The 20,571-nt window shown below is 45.7% G+C and overlaps 1 protein-coding gene across 1 annotated transcript; it reads right to left on the reverse strand.

Annotated features, from left to right (window-relative positions):
• Nucleotides 1–2,831: 2,831 nt before the first annotated feature.
• Nucleotides 2,832–8,627, reverse strand: SERP1 (stress associated endoplasmic reticulum protein 1). The gene is made up of 3 exons (XM_073625986.1): nt 8,361–8,627; nt 8,200–8,275; nt 2,832–3,146 (listed from the first exon to the last, which is right to left on the reverse strand). The coding sequence occupies exons 1-3, from the start codon at nt 8,442–8,444 to the stop codon at nt 3,106–3,108; spliced, it is 201 nt and encodes a 66-aa protein (XP_073482087.1). The 5' UTR covers nt 8,445–8,627; the 3' UTR covers nt 2,832–3,105.
• Between the last annotated feature and the right edge of the window lie 11,944 nt (nt 8,628–20,571).

Genomic DNA, 20,571 nt, shown 5'->3' on the forward strand with positions numbered 1-20,571 from the left:
TCCCAGGCAGCCCATCCCCCCACACTGTTAGAAACACACCGAGAGAACACATTTAACCATTAGATTGTCCCAGTTAACCCCTTCCTTGCCAGTGTCATTAGTACAATGTCAGTGCATATTTTTAGCACTGATCACTGTAATGTCACTGGTTCCCAAAAAAGTGTCAAAAATGTCAGCTAGGTGTCCAATCTGTCTGCCGCAATGGCACAGTGCTGCTAAAAATCACTGATCACCACCATTAACTAGTAAAAAAAAAAAATTAAAAAATGCCATAAATCTTTCCCCTATTTTGTAGACGCTATGACTTTTGCGCAAACCAATCACTATATGCTTATTGGGGTTTTTTTTTTTTTTTTTTTTTTTTTAAACCAAAAATATTTAGCAGAATGCATATTAGCCCACAGGCCTTGTGTTTGACCCATGTACTCTACAGGCTAGTTAGTAGAGGGCTTAGATTGGAACAGACTGGACTTCTAACTTTAAATAGCTTTTGTTTTCAGTACTTTTCATACAAACACAGGTGAAGTAACCAATGCATTTCACACTATATTCTACTCCACTGTTTTGCAAGCAGCTATAGGAATGTTATCTGCATACTGTTAAGACACTTGCAATGCTGTCTGCAGTATTCTTTATTGATGAATCTATTAGATTGTAAGCTCTTATGGGCAGGGCCCTCCTAACCCTCTTGTATAACTGTATAATCTCCCCTCATGTTGTAAAGCCCTGTGAAAACTGATGGCATGATATAAATCCTGTATAATAATGAACTAGCACCACACCCACATCGTATGTACAGCATTAAATAATGTTGTACCTTCTTCTAGTCCTGCAAAGACAACCTGGTCTAGACTACTTACCTGGCTGTCTCTGGCTTCAGTGTTTTGAGTCACTGACCCAGAACAAGCATGTTGCAAATGAAGTAGGAACTTGTAGAGCTGATTCATAAAAGGTACCTGCCAGCAAGAATCTGCGATTCTTGCCAGCACAGAAACTAGTCCCAGGCACACTTTTTTTTTGCAAACATTACAAAACCATGTACAAGACAAAGAATGGTGCCACCGCTGTTCACATGTAATCACTCATACCAGGGGGTTACATGCAAAGAGGGATTCTGATCATCCCTGAACCCAGTTTGCATCCAGGGCTGGTGGTTCTGGCTGAACACAAACTGGACAGAGCAAACTGGCCAGTTTGTATGCATCCACAGCAGAGTGGTACTGTGCCAAATGTGAAGTTTAGACACGATGCACTCTAGTCATTCAGCAGGTGAATGCGGCCCTCCATGCATTCACATACATTGAATACAGCCCTTAAGTGGAAAAAGGTTGCTGACCCCTGATCTAAGAAATTCCTCATTACAGAAAATTGAAGGAGTGACCCATATTCTCCATGCAAAGATTACTTTAAAGTGGATGTAAACCCAAATTTTTTTTTTTTTTTTAATATCATACTGTAGAGTATAAGATTTCCTATCATTTGAGCCCAGTCTTGCCACAGAGTTAATCCATCTCTGAGCAATCCTCTTTTATTGTTTAGTAAGAAAAACTTTGTCAAATACTCCCCGTTGCTGTGAGTGACAGCCTAAGACACAGGCATTATTTTTTAATTCCCTCCCCCACTCCTTTCTTCAGCAGCTCTGCAAGGATTGGCTGTTCCACACCTCAGCATGATTTGGCATGCTGAAGTCATGTGGTTACTTTCCTGTCTTTTCACTGGATGTTAGAGATCATAGCAGAAGTTCAGTGTAAGAAATACACAGAGAAAATGCATATTGACAAGGGGAGTGTAGAGATGGGCGGGGACTCTACTGACATCACGACTCCACCCACCGAGCTCCAGACAACAGACCCACCCACAGAATATGCAGTTTTTCAGGTCTCATAACAGACAGAGAGGAGACATTTGACAGGTAAAGATACATGCAGGAGGCATGCATATCCTTATAGATAACCCCTATGGCAGTAGTTTAGAAAGGATGACATTGGGGTTACATCCACTTTAAGTTTTTTTGCCTTTTCTATCAAGTGATTTTAAATGCAGCAACTGAAAAACTACTTATAAATACAACTGAGGGGTTTTTTTTGTCATGTTTTATTTGTTCTTAAAAAATGCAGCAATTGTACACTGCTTTTGCTGCACATCACATTTTTTTACAATACCTTTAGAGTTACTTGCTGTCTTTACCCAAGGCTGTGTTGCTAACCGTCATTTCACAACTTGGTGAAAATTGGTACATAATAACCTAAAGGTAATCAAGTTGAATGGCAATTGAGTTTTGCATGCAGAAAAAGCAGATATAAACTACAAAGCCGAACATTTCCACAGTTTGAAAGTGGCCTTTTCCCAAAGACAAATACCATCTAGATACAATGCTCCTGGCGTGGCGAGGGGGGGGGAGGATTACCCAGATCTTCACCTACTAGTCAAAATCAGAGATGAACAGCACAGTCTCACTCTTTTGTGCAGATGTAAAGAGGGAGGGACATATAAAAAGGTGTCCTGGCATAAGACAGTATCTTATTCCTTTCTTTGCACAAAGCTGCTGCAGTACATTGCAGCATTTCCCCAAAACTACTTGACATATTCCAAATGAGAGTGCTAAAACTAATGACATGTGGGATAGGTTTCCCTGCAGCATGTAGAGAATATTCAAATTATGTAGGAATCAGTCTTCCAGCTTTCAATTTTTAAATTAAAAAGTAACCAATTTTATACAATAAAAAAGGTAGAATATTTAACACAAATAGCTTCAACACAAGACCTATTCAAACTAAATGTATCTACATTGCATACAAATTAGTTCCACACTGAATTGACAGTTCACTGAATAAGTAGCTCCACAATAGCACATCTGCCTTTATTGCTCTTATGCATATGGTGCTCTCTGAAGGCACTGTGGTATGGATTAGAAAACATGGAATGACTTTGGTGGAAATCATTTGGAATGACTTGAATAACTGCTGTACAAGTCGTCATTCTGGAACAGTTATGTGAAATCCGTGGTTTTGTTTCTCTTTGTCCCAATCAACAGAAAAAAAAAAAAAAGGTAAGAGTTCATGTTATACTTCACAGGAGAACAAAAATCATCTGCAGGCAGACTTTTTACATGCCCATCCTGATGCTCTGGATGATCTGGAAGATTGCTGTAGGATAAGAAACAGATTTGGTAAGTTTATTTAAAAAATACATTAGGCAGAACTCATTATTTGCAGCCTAAACTAGCGCTGGTCAAATTCTGTTTGCCAAGCTGCTACAGGGAACTTTATATGCAATCTCATGGACTGCAGTTCTGACAATCGCCACTAGATGGTGCCTAGTAGATCTGGATTTCCTCATTGACTGCAGTTCCATCAACCTCAACTAGATGGTGCCTAGTAGAAATGGGATTACCACAATCACTGAACATTCCAATATCAGTATTTCAGACAACCACAGACCCAAAAAAAAAATAAAAAAATTGAGTTGTCTGCAAGAAAGAAAATGTTTATTTCTACACATTTGTTTAAAATACCATCATATTAGAAGTTAAAAACGTAATCTCACCCCACTTTGTGTTCGACATCCTAGGAGACTCATACTCACTCATGCATTTTCATTATCTTCCTTTTTGGGATCAGTGAAGTATCCCTATATATCAGTGGTGTCCAAACTATGGCCCTCCAGTTGTTAAGGAACTACAACTCCCATCATGCCTAGTCATGTCTGTGAATGTCAGAGTTTTACAATGCCTCATGGGAAGTGTAGTTCCGCAACAGCTGGAGGGCCGTAGTTTGGACATCCCTGCTATATATAGTTGTATATTTGCACTGAGTGATGCAAGTAGTTAAGTGAGTAATACATGTGCATCTCTTGTGATATGGAACACAAAATAGGCTGTTTTTTTAAAGAGGAGCTCCACCTTAAAAAAAAAAAAAAAAATTAAAAGCCAGCAGCTACATACTGCAGCTGCTGACTTAATAAATGGACACTTACCTGTCCCAGGGTCCAGCGATGTCGGCAGCTGAAGCCGATCGATCACTCTTCTCTCGGCTGCCCCCGCCGCCATCTTCGGTCAGGGAATCAGGAAGTGAAGCGTTGCGGCTTCACTGCCCGGTTCCCTACTGCGCATGCGCAAGTCACGCTGTGCGTCTTCACTGGTCCCCGTTGTGTTCTGGGAACTGTGTGTTTCCCAGAACACAACGGGGGGAGAGGGGCAGGTATCTGTGGCTATCTAAGCCCAGAAGTGGGTGCAGATACCTGTATTAAACAGGTATCGGCACCCCCTTCCCCTCTGAAAGGTGCCAATTGTGGCACCAGAGGGGGGATCCGATGAGCAGAAGTTCCACTTTAGGGTGGAACTCCGCTTTAAGCAATTCTGCAGAAATAAACAAGCACTCTTTCTTGGGAACACAGCTCAAGTTTTCTTTATTACATTTGCACATTTGGATTATGTGTACACAGGAGTTTGGTCTGTAGTAGTCTGCAAGATAGGGTCAGTGTATTGTGATGGTAGGCCACTATCCAATTAATTTTTTTTCTGACTTTCTCTTTACTGCGTTTTTGTCTGCAAGAGAACATATGTGTCAGCACAGCAAGAGAGCGCAAGACCCCTTGGCTCGGCGCAGCAAGAGCATATGGGTCGGTGCCAGTGTGAGAACAAATGGATCTGTATGGCAAGAGTGAAGGCACATATGGGTCAGAACTGTAAGAGTGAGAACATATGGATTTGCCCTATTTTAGGAAGAGTAAGAGAACATATGGTTCAGAACTGAGAGAACATATGGGTCAAAGCAGTGACAGTATATATGGATTAGTACCGCAAAAGTGAAAACATATGGGGCCGTATGGTAGGAATGAGATCATAAGGGTCAGTTATGCGATACAGATACCATTAGGGTCAGTGTCATGAGTAAAAGACCATTTGGATTACTACTATGAGAGTACATATGGGTCAAAACTGTGGACATATGGATCTGTTTGGTGAGAACATACAGGTCAGAACTGTGGACATATGGATCTGTTTGGTGAGAACATACAGGTCAGAACTGTGGGCATATGGATCTGTTTGGTGAGAACATACAGGTCAGAACTGTGGGCATATGGATCTGTTTGGTGAGAACATACAGGTCAGAACTGTGGGCATATGGATCTGTTTGGTGAGAACATACAGGTCAGAACTGTGGGCATATGGATCTGTTTGGTGAGAACATACAGGTCAGAACTGTGGGCATATGGATCTGTTTGGTGAGAACATACAGGTCAGAACTGTGGGCATATGGATCTGTTTGGTGAGAACATACAGGTCAGAACTGTGGGCATATGGATCTGTTTGGTGAGAACATACAGGTCAGAACTGTGGGCATATGGATCTGTTTGGTGAGAACATACAGGTCAGAACTGTGGGCATATGGATCTGTTTGGTGAGAACATACAGGTCAGAACTGTGGGCATATGGATCTGTTTGGTGAGAACATACAGGTCAGAACTGTGGGCATATGGATCTGTTTGGTGAGAACATACAGGTCAGAACTGTGGGCATATGGATCTGTTTGGTGAGAACATACAGGTCAGAACTGTGGGCATATGGATCTGTTTGGTGAGAACATACAGGTCAGAACTGTGGGCATATGGATCTGTTTGGTGAGAACATACAGGTCAGAACTGTGGGCATATGGATCTGTTTGGTGAGAACATACAGGTCAGAACTGTGGGCATATGGATCTGTTTGGTGAGAACATACAGGTCAGAACTGTGGGCATATGGATCTGTTTGGTGAGAACATACAGGTCAGAACTGTGGGCATATGGATCTGTTTGGTGAGAACATACAGGTCAGAACTGTGGACATATGGATCTGTTTGGTGAGAACATACAGGTCAGAATTGTGGGCATATAGATCGGTTTGGTGAAAAGGAAAGGACATTTGGGTCAGAACTGTGGGAGAATATACGGGCTATTATAGTGAGAATGAGAGAACAAAAAAAAAAAACTTGAGGAACTTAACCCATGCCCGTGGAGATTTCCTTTCAATATGCCACTTATCTTTGATGTTCCTTTATACATAACACACTCAATACCAGTGAAATGTGCATTATCCTTTTCTCAGCCACGTTTCTGCTGCTGTCCATCCAGTCCTGCGCTGTCATCTTGATACACCCAGCTGTCTTTTTCTCATTCGTATAGGCAGCTACCTGATGAGGTGTCCCCAATTCTACACATGTACAGATGCTCCAGCCTCCAAACAGCACAACACTGTTTCAGAACCTCCTGGAATGTGCGTAGATATTCCAGGAGGCTGCGGACAGCTGATCATATGTCATCCTTGTCTCCATGCCTGAAGGTCTGCTTCAAGTTAAAGCGCCACCAAGCAAACTTTTTTCTTAGACTTGGATAGTGTAGAGAAGGAAGAGAATTTTTTTTTTGCTGACTGTCACTCATTTAAGAATAGTCACTCTAAAGATCAATGTCACCAGAAATACAAGGGGACTTCCAAATTTTTGAGACATCACCAGAACAGGAATGGAGAGAAAATCTACTCTGTCAGCTGTTTACAAGAGGACTTCCCTTATATTAGAAACTTCCTTTTGAATCTACAGGACAGGAAGTAAAAGGGAATCTCCCTCATGAGACACAGATGGCAAAAAAAAACTGACAACCTGATAACTCTTACCAATTCTATATAAAAAAAAAAAAGTTCTGGATTTAGATGAACACTGTCATAAGGGTAACAAATATCCATTTTAAGGCCCCATTATGGGCTTTAGTGGTATGAATGGACCCTGAGATTGACAGACCCCGGCTGCCCCGCTGTGATGACATCATCCTCTTTTGGATTCTGAAAGAACCCCACTGCTGGGCATCCAATTGGAAGTGTGCAGGTCACACAAGCACCAATGGACACCCGATAAAGGACCCAAGCAAAAAGTAAACAGAAGAAAATACTCTGTGCACCGTTATGTGACTGTGGCTTAAAGCGGAGCTCCACCCAAGCGTGGAAGCTCCCTGTGTCTGCTGCCAGATTTGGCACCTTTTGGGGGGGGGGGGGGGGGGGGGGGGAGCGGGAATTGCAGCCTTCTGAGACTCACATCCCAAAAGACTACAGTGCACTTTGTGCAGTAGGAAGCCGGCTGTGAAGCCTCAAGGCTTCACTGCCAGTTTCCCTTAGTCAAAATGTTGGCACCCAATAGCTGATTTAAGAATTGGCTCAGATGAAGACAGCGCTGGATCCCTGGGACAGGCAAGTGTCCTAATATTAAAAGTCAGTAGCTGCAGGGGAGGGAGTCTGGAGCTCCTCTTTAAGACAAGGGAAAAATGGCACTTAATCCAGCGATTGAATTTTTTTTTTTGGGGGGGGGGGGTATGGAATCAGCCAAGGCTGTGACTTCAGTGTCACAAAGTAAAAGAACAGACAGGTAATATCAGATATTGGAGAATGTCAGAACATCTACTAGTGCTGGGCAATGACAACACTGAAGACATCAGGAATGGAGAGAGGAAGGAAAGTGGTTTGATCATACAGACAAGTGCAGCAGAACTCACAGGAAACACACTTGGGGGGGGGGGGGATTTCCTAGAACTGGAGCAGCTGTGCATAACCACCAATCAGCTTCTAGCTTTTATTTTCAAAGCTTAACTGAGCAAGTGGAAGATAGAAGCCAATTGGTTGCCTGATGCAGATTCTGTCTGTTAGGTGCTCACCCTCCCCACAGTACACAGCTGGGTGTTCCTGACATATGTTACATACATAGGGGGGAGTAACAGGAAAGTTTCGGATGTGTCCAGCCTGTGATCAGCAGAGGTCTTGTGGAAGATCTCCCTACTTATGTGCTACTACTGATCTTTAGACTGCAACCAGCAATCTGGACATGGTTTACTCTACACAGAAAAGTGATCCTGAAAAGGATGATGGAATTCAGGAACCAGTCAGGAAATAAGTCTATGGAAGGATCATGGAGCCGACTCAATTGGAGAACCCTGGAAGGTCACCATACGTGTTACAATCTAGCCATACAATCAAGTTTAGATTTACCAAAATTATGTAATGGGAGCCTACCTGAACTAACCTGCCAATCTGCATCCAATCAGACAATGCATTGTATAGCTGAGATTGTAAGGTGTGTGGTGACACATATCTATGTGGCTCTGGTAGGGATTGCTGGGACTTGTAGTCCCTGTGTGATTGGTTAGTAGTAATGTAAATAGAGGAAAGGGCACTCACCTGACCCGCAGACCACGAAGATGAAGAGAGCCAGTAACCAGGGACCTACCGATGACTTCTCCTCCGTGGCGTTCCTCTGTAGACAGGACAGAGACAGCGATCAGCCCCGGCCACGTCCCCCTCCTCCTCTCCCTCCCCTCCGCTCCCCATACAGCACATACCGCGGTCTTGGCCACGTTGCCCCTCTGTGTGATGTTCTTGCTGTGTTTTTCGTTCGCCATTCGGATTCTCTGTTTGGCCACCATGGCTGCGGTGCGGTGGATGGATGGATGGATCCTGGGATATAGGGGGAGATGAGATCCCTATGAAGCGATCACCTGGCTCGCAGGGTGTGTGAGTTGTAAATAGTGACCCGCCGAGGTGCCAGCGTAGGCAATTCTACAGTCCCCGCCCACAACGGAACTACGTCTGACGACACACGGAGTGAGGTCTCGGCAAATAGTCCCTCCCACACGTGTCAGCGCTGTTGTGCGCTCAGCATAGAGGAAGGGGGCTGGGCGTACTATTTGGTGTATCCGCCGCTCCAGCCGTACTGTTAGTGTCTTGCGTGCTCAGCATAGAGATGGAGGGCTAGGCGTACTACTGAGTGTATCCGCCGGGACTGTGCCCTCCAGCCGTACTGTTAGTGTCCTGTGTGCTCAGCATAGAGATGGAGGGCTAGGCGTACTACTGGGTGTATCCGCCGCTCCAGCCGTACTGCTAATGTCCTGTGTGCTCATATCACTCCTCATAGTGATAAAGTGCGGGAGAGTGTCTGCAGACTATAGGGCGAGCAGAGCTGTGCACTGCTGGAGGGCTCCACAGGACAAAATATGTCTTCTGAGGAAGCTAATGGCAAGCTTGGCCCCCAAGTCCCCCCTCTGAGGCCTCCCTCACCTTATTACACTGCCTCAGTGCCGTGTACCTCAAGTCACAGCACCTACCTCACCTTCCTCATACCCACCTGTCCCCTCCTGGCCCTGGGGCAGTCCAACATAGCAAGGATAACTTGTCACAAATGTGTGGCAGTAAGAAAATGAGTGGCCTCTATGGTAGGTTACTAAAGTAAGCATAGTTAGGGGCTTGTACCATCATCCAGGAATCTAGAAATAACAAAATTGGGAGCCTGGTCCCCAACCAGGCTGGCGCAAGGACATGGAGGCATTTGGACTAAAAAACAATACAATGTTAGATGATAAGACAATTATGTAAAAAAAATACAGGTGATTTTATTGATGCAGAAAAACAAATCGTAAATTGCACATTAAAACATGGTAACTACAGATATATTGCCAGTGAAATAACCCCGGAGGGGGAGAATCACAATAGGACAATTGATCACAGATGTCATTTTCCTCGACTAGTTTCACGGACAATGGCCGCTACATCGGGAGGGTATCTGTAATGCGGATGCCGGCACGTGACGTCACAAGGTCAGAGATCCTGCGCACGCACGAGGTGATCGCATGCGCACTCGCCTTATGGCCGAGGGGACAGAGTCCCCGCATCCGGGGCCACCTCCTCTTGCACTGGTCCTGGCGGGGACTCTCTCCCCTCGGCCATAGGGTGAGTGCACATGCGATCACCTCACACGTGCGCTGTGCGGGATCTCTGACCTTGTGACGTCATGTGCCGGTGTGTGTTCCAGCGTCGCACAGTCGGGAGCTACAAATAACAGTCGTTTGCCTGTTCAGTGATGTTCTGGACTCGGGAACCCGGGATTGTGTGCCTCAGCCAGCCCCCAGTAAGTGACCTGGGATAATTTGGCTTACCACAACCATGTTGCAGCACCTTTTACCCTAAGGTATTGGCACTGGTTTCTCTAATTTTGATACCGTTTCTTCTCCCTACAGGTGACTCGGGCATGGGTGGATATGCCTTACCATGCCTCCACCCTTCGCCTGTGGTCCTTAGTGCTATATACACTAGCCACACACTGGCACCTTTTCCCCTAGTGGTGTTGCCTCCCCCGGGACCCCTCAAATTTCGATATCATTACCAGGTATTGCTGTGCCTCCTACTCACCTTATATTCTACATTTCACCTCGACCTCGTTTCACCCTCCCTTGCTATCCATCACCCCCCCTCCCCCCCCCCCCCCCCCTTTCCCTCCCCTCACTTTCTGTTTTCTTTTGTTTTTCACTCCCGTCCCCTTCTCCCCTTTTCCCTCCTCTTCTATCCCTCCTTACCTTCTTTCAGCTTGGACCCTTCCTTTTTTCCCTCCCCCCTCCTTCCCTTCCTTCCCCCTCCCCCCCTTTTCTCCCCCCCCCTTTTTTTCTCCTTCCCCCCTCTCTTCCCTTTCTGTCCCACACTGACCCTATGCTATGCCTTTTCTCTTCCTTTCCTTTTCCTTTCCCCCTCCCTTCCCCCATCCTTTTACTCCCTCACTCCCACCACGCCTCACCTCCACTCTACTTTCACCCACTCATTGTCTTATATTTTTCACTCATTCACCAATTCGTTTTTCTCCTTCACATTTTTTCAATTGTGCACCCTGCACACCTCCACCGCCATTTTACAACTCTCACTCATTATAGCATCTCCTCTACCACCTTATTCATCAGTTTCACTGGCTCACTCGGTTATGGTGTGGCAAGCCCACATTATACCCATTCCCTTCACCTTATTTACCCAGATTCCAAACTCATCATTATTGGTAGCTCCCCCAAGTCGCCGCAGGGGATCACTCCTTGGTGGCGGAGCCCTGTGCCTGGTGTCTGCTTGGACATGGGTAAGCAGTCTTGCTCCCTCCCCCTTTTTATCCCCATTAATATTTTGTTTAACCATGATGCTGTTTTTATTGCTCATGCCTTTTGGCAGTTATATTGTTGTTTTTTTCTGATTAAACAGCTAAACCACATTACAGATACCCTCCCGATGAAGCAGCCATTGTCCGCAAAACTAGTCGAGGAAAATGACATCTGTGATCAATTGTCCTATTGTGATTCTCCCCCTTCGGGGGTTAATTATTTCACTGGCGATATATCTGTACTGTTACCATGTTTTAATGTGCAATTGATGATTTGTTTTTCTGCATCAATAAAATGTGTGTCAGTGTTGAATTGTAAGTCTGTTAACTTGCTGCACATTTTCACTGGCCAGTTGTACACTTGCAGAGCACTTGAAGCACAAGTTCTAGTTGACACTTTTTCCAATTTGTGGCAAATTTTGCATGGCAAGTCTCTGGCAAGAGCAAAGTTTCAGTGGTGAGTCTACAGCAAGAGCTCTGCAAGTCTACAGCATGAAAATTCAGCCACAGTGACCCCTGTGGTGGGATGACTATTGCACAACATAACTGAACCATAATGTTTGCATAATGTTTGCAAAGAAAGTTGATCTGGAGTCATGCAATACAGACTTGTGAAGCCTGGCAAGTCTAGCAATAGCTTAGCAAGTCATTTTAAAACTTGCAGCTCATTTGCTTGCTATCTGGGGTTTGGCATCTTCACCGTGGGCACTGTTAGACCTTGTCCAACACTGGGGCTTTACATCACTATATGTAAAAAGTACCACGGACAATGCACTGGGCCTCAGTCATCCTATGTGGCACCACTGGTCCTCGGTCATCCTATGTGGCACCACTGGGCCTCGATCATCCTATGTGGCACCACTGGGCCTCGATCATCCTATGTGGCACCACTGGGCCTCGGTCATCCTATGTGACACCACTGGGCCTCGGTCATCCTATGTGACACCACTGGGCCTCGGTCATTCTATGTGACACCACTGGGCCTCGGTCATCCCATGTGACACCACTGGGCCTCGGTCATCCCATGTGACACCACTGGGCTTCGGTCATCCCATGTGACACCACTGGGCCTCGGTCATCCCATGTGACACCACTGGGCCTCGGTCATCCCATGTGACACCACTGGGCCTCGGTCATCCTATGTGACACCACTGGGCCTCGGTCATCCTATGTGATACCACTGGGCCTCAGTCATCCTATGTGACATCACTGGCCCTCATATACTCTGTGTGACACCACTCTACCTTGGTTATCCTATGTGACACCACTGGGCCTCATATACTCTGTATAAACACCACTGGGCCTCAGTCATCCTATGTGACACCACTAGGCCTCATACACTTTGTGTGACACTACTGGGCCTCAGTCATCTTATGTGACACCAGCGGGCCTTAATCATCCTATGTGTCACCACTAGGCTTCATACACTTTGTGTGACACCACTAGGCTTCATACACTTTGTGTGACACCACTGGGCCTCAGTCATTCTATGTGACACCAGTGGGCTTCAATCATCCCATGTGACACCACTAGGGTTCATACACTCCGTGTGTCTGAGAGCATACAGGTGTGAGGGGGTCTGAGAACGTACAGACGTAAGGGGGGCTGAGGGTGTATAGGTGTGAGGGGGAGCTGAGAGCGTACAGGTGTGAGGGGAGCTGAGAGTGTACAGGTCTGAGGGGGAGCTGAGAGCGTACAGGTGTGAGGGGGAGCTGAGAGCGTACAGGTGTGAGGGAGGGGCTGAGAGCGTACAGGTGTGAGGAGGGGCTGAGAGCGTACAGGTGTGGGGGGAGGCTGAGAGCGTACAGGTGTGAGTGGGGCTGAGAATGTACAGGTGTGAGAGGGGCTTAGAGCGTACAGGTGTGAGGGAGGCTGAGGGCGTACAGGGGTGAGGGGGACTGAGAGCGTACAGGTGTGAGGGGGACTGAGAGCGTACAGGGGTGAGGGGGGCTGAGAGCATACAGGTGTGAGGGGGCAGAGAGCGTACAGGTGTGAGGGGGCTGAGAGCATACAGGGGTGAGGGGGGCTGAGAGCGTACAGGTGTGAGGGGAGCTGATAGCGTACAGGGGTGAGGGGGGCTGAGAGCGTACAGGTGTGAGGGGGCTGAGAGCGTACAGGTGTGAGGGGGGCTGAGAGCGTACAGGGGTGAGGGGGGCTGAGAGAGTACAGGGGTGAGGGGGGCTGAGAGCGTACAGGTGTGAGGGAAGCTGAGAGCGTACAGGTGTGAGGGAAGCTGAGAGCGTACAGGTGTGAGGGAAGCTGAGAGCGTACAGGTGTGAGGGGGGGCTGAGAGCCTACAGGTGTGAGAGGCCTGAGAGCGTACAGGTGTGAGGGGGGCTGAGGCACTGAAGGACTTGGTGGGACGGCCAGTGGGCGGATTCGGTGGGACGGCCTGTGGGCAGGCCCTGGGGAATGTTGGTGGTCAGGCTTGGGAGCCTAGACCTAAAGCTGTGTAAGGGGCCCCACAATTTCTGATGGCTACCCTGGGGGTGACAATCAGTTTTTATTTATTTGTGTAAAGCCTTTATCCCAAAAGGAACAAAACTGCTGCAACTGCTTATTATTATTATTATTATTATACAGGATTTATATAGTGCCAACAGTTTACACAGTACTTTACAACATGAGGGCAGACAGTACAATTACAACACAGTTTAATACAGTAGGAATCAGCTTATAAAGTGTTAGCTGGAGTTTGGCTTCAATTTGTTAGTTCATTTAAATTTGCCAGTGCATCTAACACACCCCTCCCCCCAGACTGATGATGTTGCTGTCCACGGTTTCCTCAGGTTATCCTTCACCCACAGTGGGGGCAGTCTAATACAGGAGGTGTGTTACTGGCCAGATCGCCAGGTGAAAACAGAGGGGAAAAAGCCTAAATGAAGAAAACTAAGACAGCTACCACATCTAATGATTGGTAAACTGCAAAATAATACATTTTTGGTTTTGAATTTATTACTGCTTTATGGTACTTTTGACACTTTCCTTATTCTATGATGATCTAGGTGTGATGTCAATTAAAGCAACCCAAATAAAATTCATATTTAACCTTTACTAATACTTAATTCAAACTCTGATCATCTCCCCCAATTGCCTTCTCCCCTTGGCTTGTATTTTCAGATTTTTAATTATTATTTCTATTGTTTTTAGAATTAACCACTTGCCGACCGCCTCACGCATATATACGTGAGCAGAATGGCACGGGCAGGCAAAATCACGTACCCATACGTGATTGCCTTCCCGCGGGCGGGGGGTCCGATCGGACCCCCTCCCCGGTGCCAGCGGCGGTCGGCATTTGGCTAGGAGCGATGGGAGACGAGGGGGAGACCATCCGATCGTGGCCCCCCCCTCGCGATCGCTCCCAGCCAATGAGGAACATCCCCTGCCTGTGTATAGTACACACAGGCAGAGGATGTGATGTCATCTCTCCTCGGCTCGGCAGTTTCCGTTCTAGCGCCGAGGAGAGAAGACATGTAAGTGCACCAACACACACACACACACAGTAGAACATGCCAGTCACACAAAACACCCCTGATCCCCCCCCCGATCGCCCCCCGATCCCCCCCCAATCACCCCTCCCCCCTCCCTGTAACACTGACACCAAGCAGTATTTTATTTTTTTTTTTCTGATTACTGCAGGGTGTCAGTTAGTGACAGTTACTGTGGTAGGACAGTGAGTGTTACCCCCCTTTAGGTCTAGGGTACCCCCCTAACCCCCCCTAATAAAGTTTAACCCCTTGATCACCCCCTGTCACCAGTGTCGCTAAGCGATCATTTTTCTGATCGCTGTATTAGTGTCACTGGTGACGCTAGTTAGGAACGTAAATATTTAGGTTCGCCGTCAGCATTTTATAGCGACAGGTACCCCCATATACTAGCTAATAAATGTTTTAACCCCTTGATTGCCCCCTAGTTAACCCTTTCACCACTGATCACCGTATAACCATTACGGGTGACGCTGGTTAGTTCGTTTATTTTTCATAGTGTCAGGGCACCCGCCGTTTATTACCGAATAATAGTTTAGCCCCCTGATCGCCCGGCGGTGATATGCGTCGCCCCAGGCAGCGTCAGATTAGCGCCAGTACCGCTAACACCCACGCACGCAGCATACGCCTCCCTTAGTGGTATACTATCTGAACGCATCAATATCTGATCCGATCAGATCTATACTGGCGTCCCCAGCAGTTTAGGGTTCCCAAAAACGCAGTGTTAGCGGGATCAGCCCAGATACCCGCTAGCACCTGCGTTTTGCCCCTCCGCCCGGCCCAGCCCACCCAAGTGCAGTATCGATCGATCACTGTCACTTACAAAACGCTAAACGCATAACTGCAGCGTTCGCAGAGTCAGGCCTGATCCCTGCGATCGCTAACAGTTTTTTTGGTAGCGTTTTGGTGAACTGGCAAGCACCAGCCCCAGGCAGCGTCAGGTTAGCGCCAGTCGCGCTAACACCCACGCACGCACCGTACACCTCCCTTAGTGGTATAGTATCTGATCAGATCAATACCTGATCCGATCAGATCTATACTAGCGTCCCCAGCAGTTTAGGGTTCCCAAAAACGCAGTGTTAGTGGGATCAGCCCAGATACCTGCTAGCACCTGCGTTTTGCCCCTCCGCCCAGCCCGGCCCAGCCCACCCAAGTGCAGTATCGATCGATCACTGTCACTTACAAAACACTAAACGCATAACTGCAGCGTTCGCAGAGTCAGGCCTGATCCCTGCGATCGCTAACAGTTTTTTTGGTAGCGTTTTGGTGAACTGGCAAGCACCGGCGGCCTAGTACACCCCGGTCGTAGTCAAACCAGCACTGCAGTAACACTTGGTGACGTGGCGAGTCCCATAAGTGCAGTTCAAGCTGGTGAGGTGGCAAGCACAAGTAGTGTCCCGCTGCCACCAAAAAGACAAACACAGGCCCGTCGTGCCCATAGTGCCCTTCCTGCTGCATTCGCCAATCCTAATTGGGAACCGACCACTTCTGCAGCGCCCGTACTTCCCCCATTCACATCCCCAACCAAATGCAGTCGGCTGCATGAGAGGCATTTTCTTTATGTCCTCCCGAGTACCCCTACCCAACGAACCCCCCCAAAAAAGATGTTGTGTCTGCAGCAAGCGCGGATATAGGCGTGACACCCGCTATTATTGTCCCTCCTGTCCTGACAATCCTGGTCTTTGCATTGGTGAAAGTTAGTTACAAAAAAAAAGTGTAAAAAAAAAAAAACCACATACAAAAATATAAAATAAAAAAAAAATAGTTGTCGTTTTATTGTTCTCTCTCTCTCTATTCTCTCTCTATTGTTCTGCTCTTTTTTACTGTATTCTATTCTGCAATGTTTTATTGTTATTATGTTTTATCATGTTTGTTTTTCAGGTCTGCAATTTTTTATACTTTACCGTTTACTGTGCTTTATTGTTAACCATTTTTTTGTCTTCAGGTACGCCATTCACGACTTTGGGTGGTTATACCAGAATGATGCCTGCAGGTTTAGGTATCATCTTGGTATCATTCTTTTCAGCCTCTAGACTGCTTTTACAAGCAGTGGGAGGGAATGCCCCCCCCCCCCCCCCCCGTCTTCCGTGTATTTCTCTGGCTCTCCTGTCTCAACAGGGAACCTGAGAATGCAGCCGATGATTCAGCCAGCTGACCATAGAGCTGATCAGAGACCAGAATGGCTCCAAACATCTCTATGGCCTAAGAAACCGGAAGCTACGAGCATTTTATGACTTAGATTTTGCCGGATGTAAACAGCGCCATTGGGAAATTGGGAAAGCATTTTATCACACCGATCTTGGTGTGGTCAGATGCTTTGAGGGCAGAGGAGAAATCTAGGGTCTAATAGACCCCAATTTTTTCAAAAAAAGAGTACCTGTCACCACCTATTGCTATGATAGGGGATATTTACATTCCCTGAGATAACAATAAAAATGATTTTTAAAAAAATATGAAAGGAACAGTTTAAAAATAAGATAAAAAAGCAAAAAAATAATAAAGAAAAAAAAAAAAAAAAAAAAAGCACCCCTGTCCCCCCTGCTCTCGCGCTAAGGCGAACGCAAGCGTCGGTCTGGCGTCAAATGTAAACAGCAATTGCACCATGCATGTGAGGTATCACCGCGAAGGTCAGATCGAGGGCAGTAATTTTAGCAGTAGACCTCCTCTGTAAATCTAAAGTGGTAACCTGTAAAGGCTTTTAAAGGCTTTTAAAAATGTATTTAGTTTGTCGCCACTGCACGTTTGTGCGCAATTTTAAAGCATGTCATGTTTGGTATCTATGTACTCGGCCTAAGATCATCTTTTTTATTTCATCAAACATTTGGGCAATATAGTGTGTTTTAGTGCATTAAAATTTAAAAAAGTGTGTTTTTTCCCCAAAAAATGCGTTTGAAAAATCGCTGCGCAAATACTGTGTGAAAAAAAAAAATGAAACACCCACCATTTTAATCTGTAGGGCATTTGCTTTAAAAAAATATATAATGTGTGGGGGTTCAAAGTAATTTTCTTGCAAAAAAAATAATTTTTTCATGTAATCAAAAAGTGTCAGAAAGGGCTTTGTATTCAAGTGGTTAGAAGAGTGGGTTATGTGTGACATAAGCTTCTAAATGTTGTGCATAAAATGCCAGGACAGTTCAAACCCCCCCCAAATGACCCCATTTTGGAAAGTAGACACCCCAAGCTATTTGCTGAGAGGCATGTCGAGTCCATGGAATATTTTATATTGTGACACAAGTTGCGGGAAAGAGACAATTTTGTTTTTTGTTTTTTGCACAAAGTTGTCACTAAATGATATATTGCTCAAATATGCCATGGGAATATGTGAAATTACACCCCAAAATACATTCTGCTGCTTCTCCTGAGTACGGGGATACCACATGTGTGGGACTTTTTGGGAGCCTATCCGCGCACGGGACCCCGAAAACCAAGCATCGCCTTCAGGCTTTCTAAGGGCGTAAATTTTTGATTTCACTCTTCACTGCCTATCACAGTTTCGGAGGCCATGGAATGCCCAGGTGGCAAACCCCCCCCCCCCAAATGACCCCATTTTGGAAAGTAGACATCCCAAGCTATTTGCTGAGAGGTATAGTGAGTATTTTGCAGACCTCACTTTTTGTCACAAAGTTTTGAAAATTGAAAAAAGAAAAAAAAAATTTTTTTTCTTGTCTTTATTTTCAAAAACAAATGAGAGCTGCAAAATACTCACCATGCCTCTCAGCAAATAGCTTGGGGTGTCTACTTTCCAAAATGGGGTCATTTGGGGGGGTTTGTGCCACCTGGGCATTCCATGGCCTCCGAAACTGTGATAGGCAGTGAAGAGTGAAATCAAAAATTCACACCCTTAGAAATCCTGAAGGCGGTGCTTGGTTTTCGGGGCCCCGTACGCGGCTAGGCTCCTAAAAAGTCCCACACATGTGGTATCCCCATACTCAGGAGAAGCAGCTAAATGTATTTTGGGGTGCAATTCCACATATGCCCATGGCCTGTGTGAGCAATATATCATTTAGTGACAACTTTTTGTAATTTTTTTTTTGTCATTATTCAATCACTTGGGACAAAAAAAATTAATATTCAATGGGCTCAACATGCCTCTCAGCAATTTCCTTGGGGTGTCTACTTTCCAAAATGGGGTCATTTGTGGAGGTTTTGTACTGCCCTGCCATTTTAGCACCTCAAGAAACGACATAGGCAGTCATAAATTAAAGGCTGTGTAAATTCCAGAAAATGTACCCTAGTTTGTAGGCGCTATAACTTTTGCGCAAACCAATAAATATACACTTATTGACATTTTTTTTACCAAAGACATGTGGCCGAATACATTTTGGCCTAAATGTATGACTAAAATTGAGTTTATTGGATTTTTTTTAGAACAAAAAGTAGAAAATATCAATTTTTTTCAAAATTTTCGGTCTTTTTCCGTGTATAGCGCAAAAAATAAAAACGGCAGAGGTGATCAAATACCATCAAAAGAAAGCTCTATTTGTGGGAAGAAAAGGACGCAAATTTCGTTTGGGTACAGCATTGCATGACCGCGCAATTAGCAGTTAAAGCGACGCAGTGCCAAATTGTAAAAAGTGCTCTGGTCAGGAAGGGGGTAAATCCTTCCGGAGCTGAAGTGGTTAATAATGGCTTGTTTTAGTTAGAATTGTATTAAAAAAAATCACGCCACATTAAAAAATGTAAAAATAATAATAAAAAACTTCTTTAATTCTTTATTTTGCAATGCTTTGTACCAAAATTGCAATTTTAGGCTGCATGCCACACTGCAAATCCCAGCGGAAATAATTTACTGATTCCTGCAGCTGGGATTGACAGCTGCGTGTGGAAACCTGCAGCTGCCGAGTCCATACACTGCAATGATAGGCTGTTGGAGACCAAAGCGGTTATTGACTGTTCACACTGCAGTGATCCTGGCTGGACACAGTATAGATAAATATCAATACATTAACTACCTTTTTTCCCCCTAGAGTTTAGATTTAAAGAGACATAGTACATGTATCCCAATGACAGGGTCTCTTCAAAATACATGTATTATACTTACCATTAATCCTGTTATTGAATGGAATTGTCACTTTCTTCCAGAGTTGGAGGTGGTACTAGGCTCTTCGGGTATCCCATGTGCCTGCGCCCTCCTCCATGGTTCCCCTCCCCTGCCACTACATCACTAAAGTGTCCTGGCAGCTCTATAGGGAGAGGGGAGAGTGAGAAAAAACTGATATTTACCCCTTCATCTTCCAGGACAGCTACTTGGAGAGATGATTGTCTCCGCCCTCTACAGGAAACACAAATCTCACATGATTTAAAAGGCCCTCCCCTTCCTCTGACCCTCAGTTGTTTAGTGTTTCCAGACCCTCCAGGAGTACACACCGAAATGTTTGTTTTTTCTATAGGTTTGGTAGCTGTGGTTGGCGGACTGTATTCTCTTTTCTTTGCCTAAAGGGTTCCCATTTGTGTTGGTGGATTATTTGCCTTAATATTTTAAGAGGCAACTTCCACATCCTAGTGTCTTTCAGGCCTGGAGTGTGTCCTGCCATGGTGGACCTAGGTGAGGAGAATTGGCAGGAGAGCTGCATCCTAAAATTCCACTCTCTGCATCAGGTGTACCAAAATGGCATCGGATGAAGCACTTCCGGGGATGTGTCAAGATGGCGCTGGAACCGTAAGTAGCGCAACGTACTTCCAGAGGCCAGATTCCCTTTTCCGGGCTGGCCACGTTAGGATGTGCTGACTGGGGGAACGCTGCTAATAGCTCTGCCTGGAGTACAGTGCAGGTTTCTGGCCTAGCGGCACTTCATTATAGTGTCTATCACCAAGCTTGGCAGTGGGGGATTTTCCTGTGGAATGCTGAGGACATCCCTACAGGTGGAGCACCCGCTCATGCTGATCCAGTGGCTGCATCCAGTTCTCCTAATGCTATGGATGATAGCCATTAGGGCCGGTGGTATTTGTTTTTATCACATTCAGTAAAAGTTTGTACTGCTAAGAGCTAGTGGCAGGGCCTGAATCTGTTGCCTCTTTATAGGGGCAGGTTTAGATCCTTTCACTTCAAAGTAGCTGTTAGCTCTGCTAGATTTTTCTTTCTGGTTGTAGAAATTGTTGAATTTTTAAAAGCTGTCTATACTTCTGAGCAACTTGAGGCCTTGGCTTTCTCCCTCGGTC

This window comes from Aquarana catesbeiana, linkage group LG04 (genome assembly GCF_042186555.1).
Source record: "Aquarana catesbeiana isolate 2022-GZ linkage group LG04, ASM4218655v1, whole genome shotgun sequence".
Taxonomy (NCBI): Eukaryota; Metazoa; Chordata; class Amphibia; order Anura; family Ranidae; genus Aquarana; species Aquarana catesbeiana.

Bases quoted from the DNA above. Each gene is read 5' to 3' on its own strand.
- SERP1 (XM_073625986.1), bottom strand. From the start codon at position 8,444: ATGGTGGCCAAACAGAGAATCCGAATGGCGAACGAAAAACACAGCAAG. The intron at 8,276-8,360 runs GTATGTGCTGTA...TCCTGTCTACAG, and splicing joins GCAACGTGGCCAAGACCGCG to AGGAACGCCACGGAGGAGAA. The intron at 3,147-8,199 runs GTGAGTGCCCTT...CTTATCCTACAG, and splicing joins CTTCGTGGTCTGCGGGTCAG to CAATCTTCCAGATCATCCAG.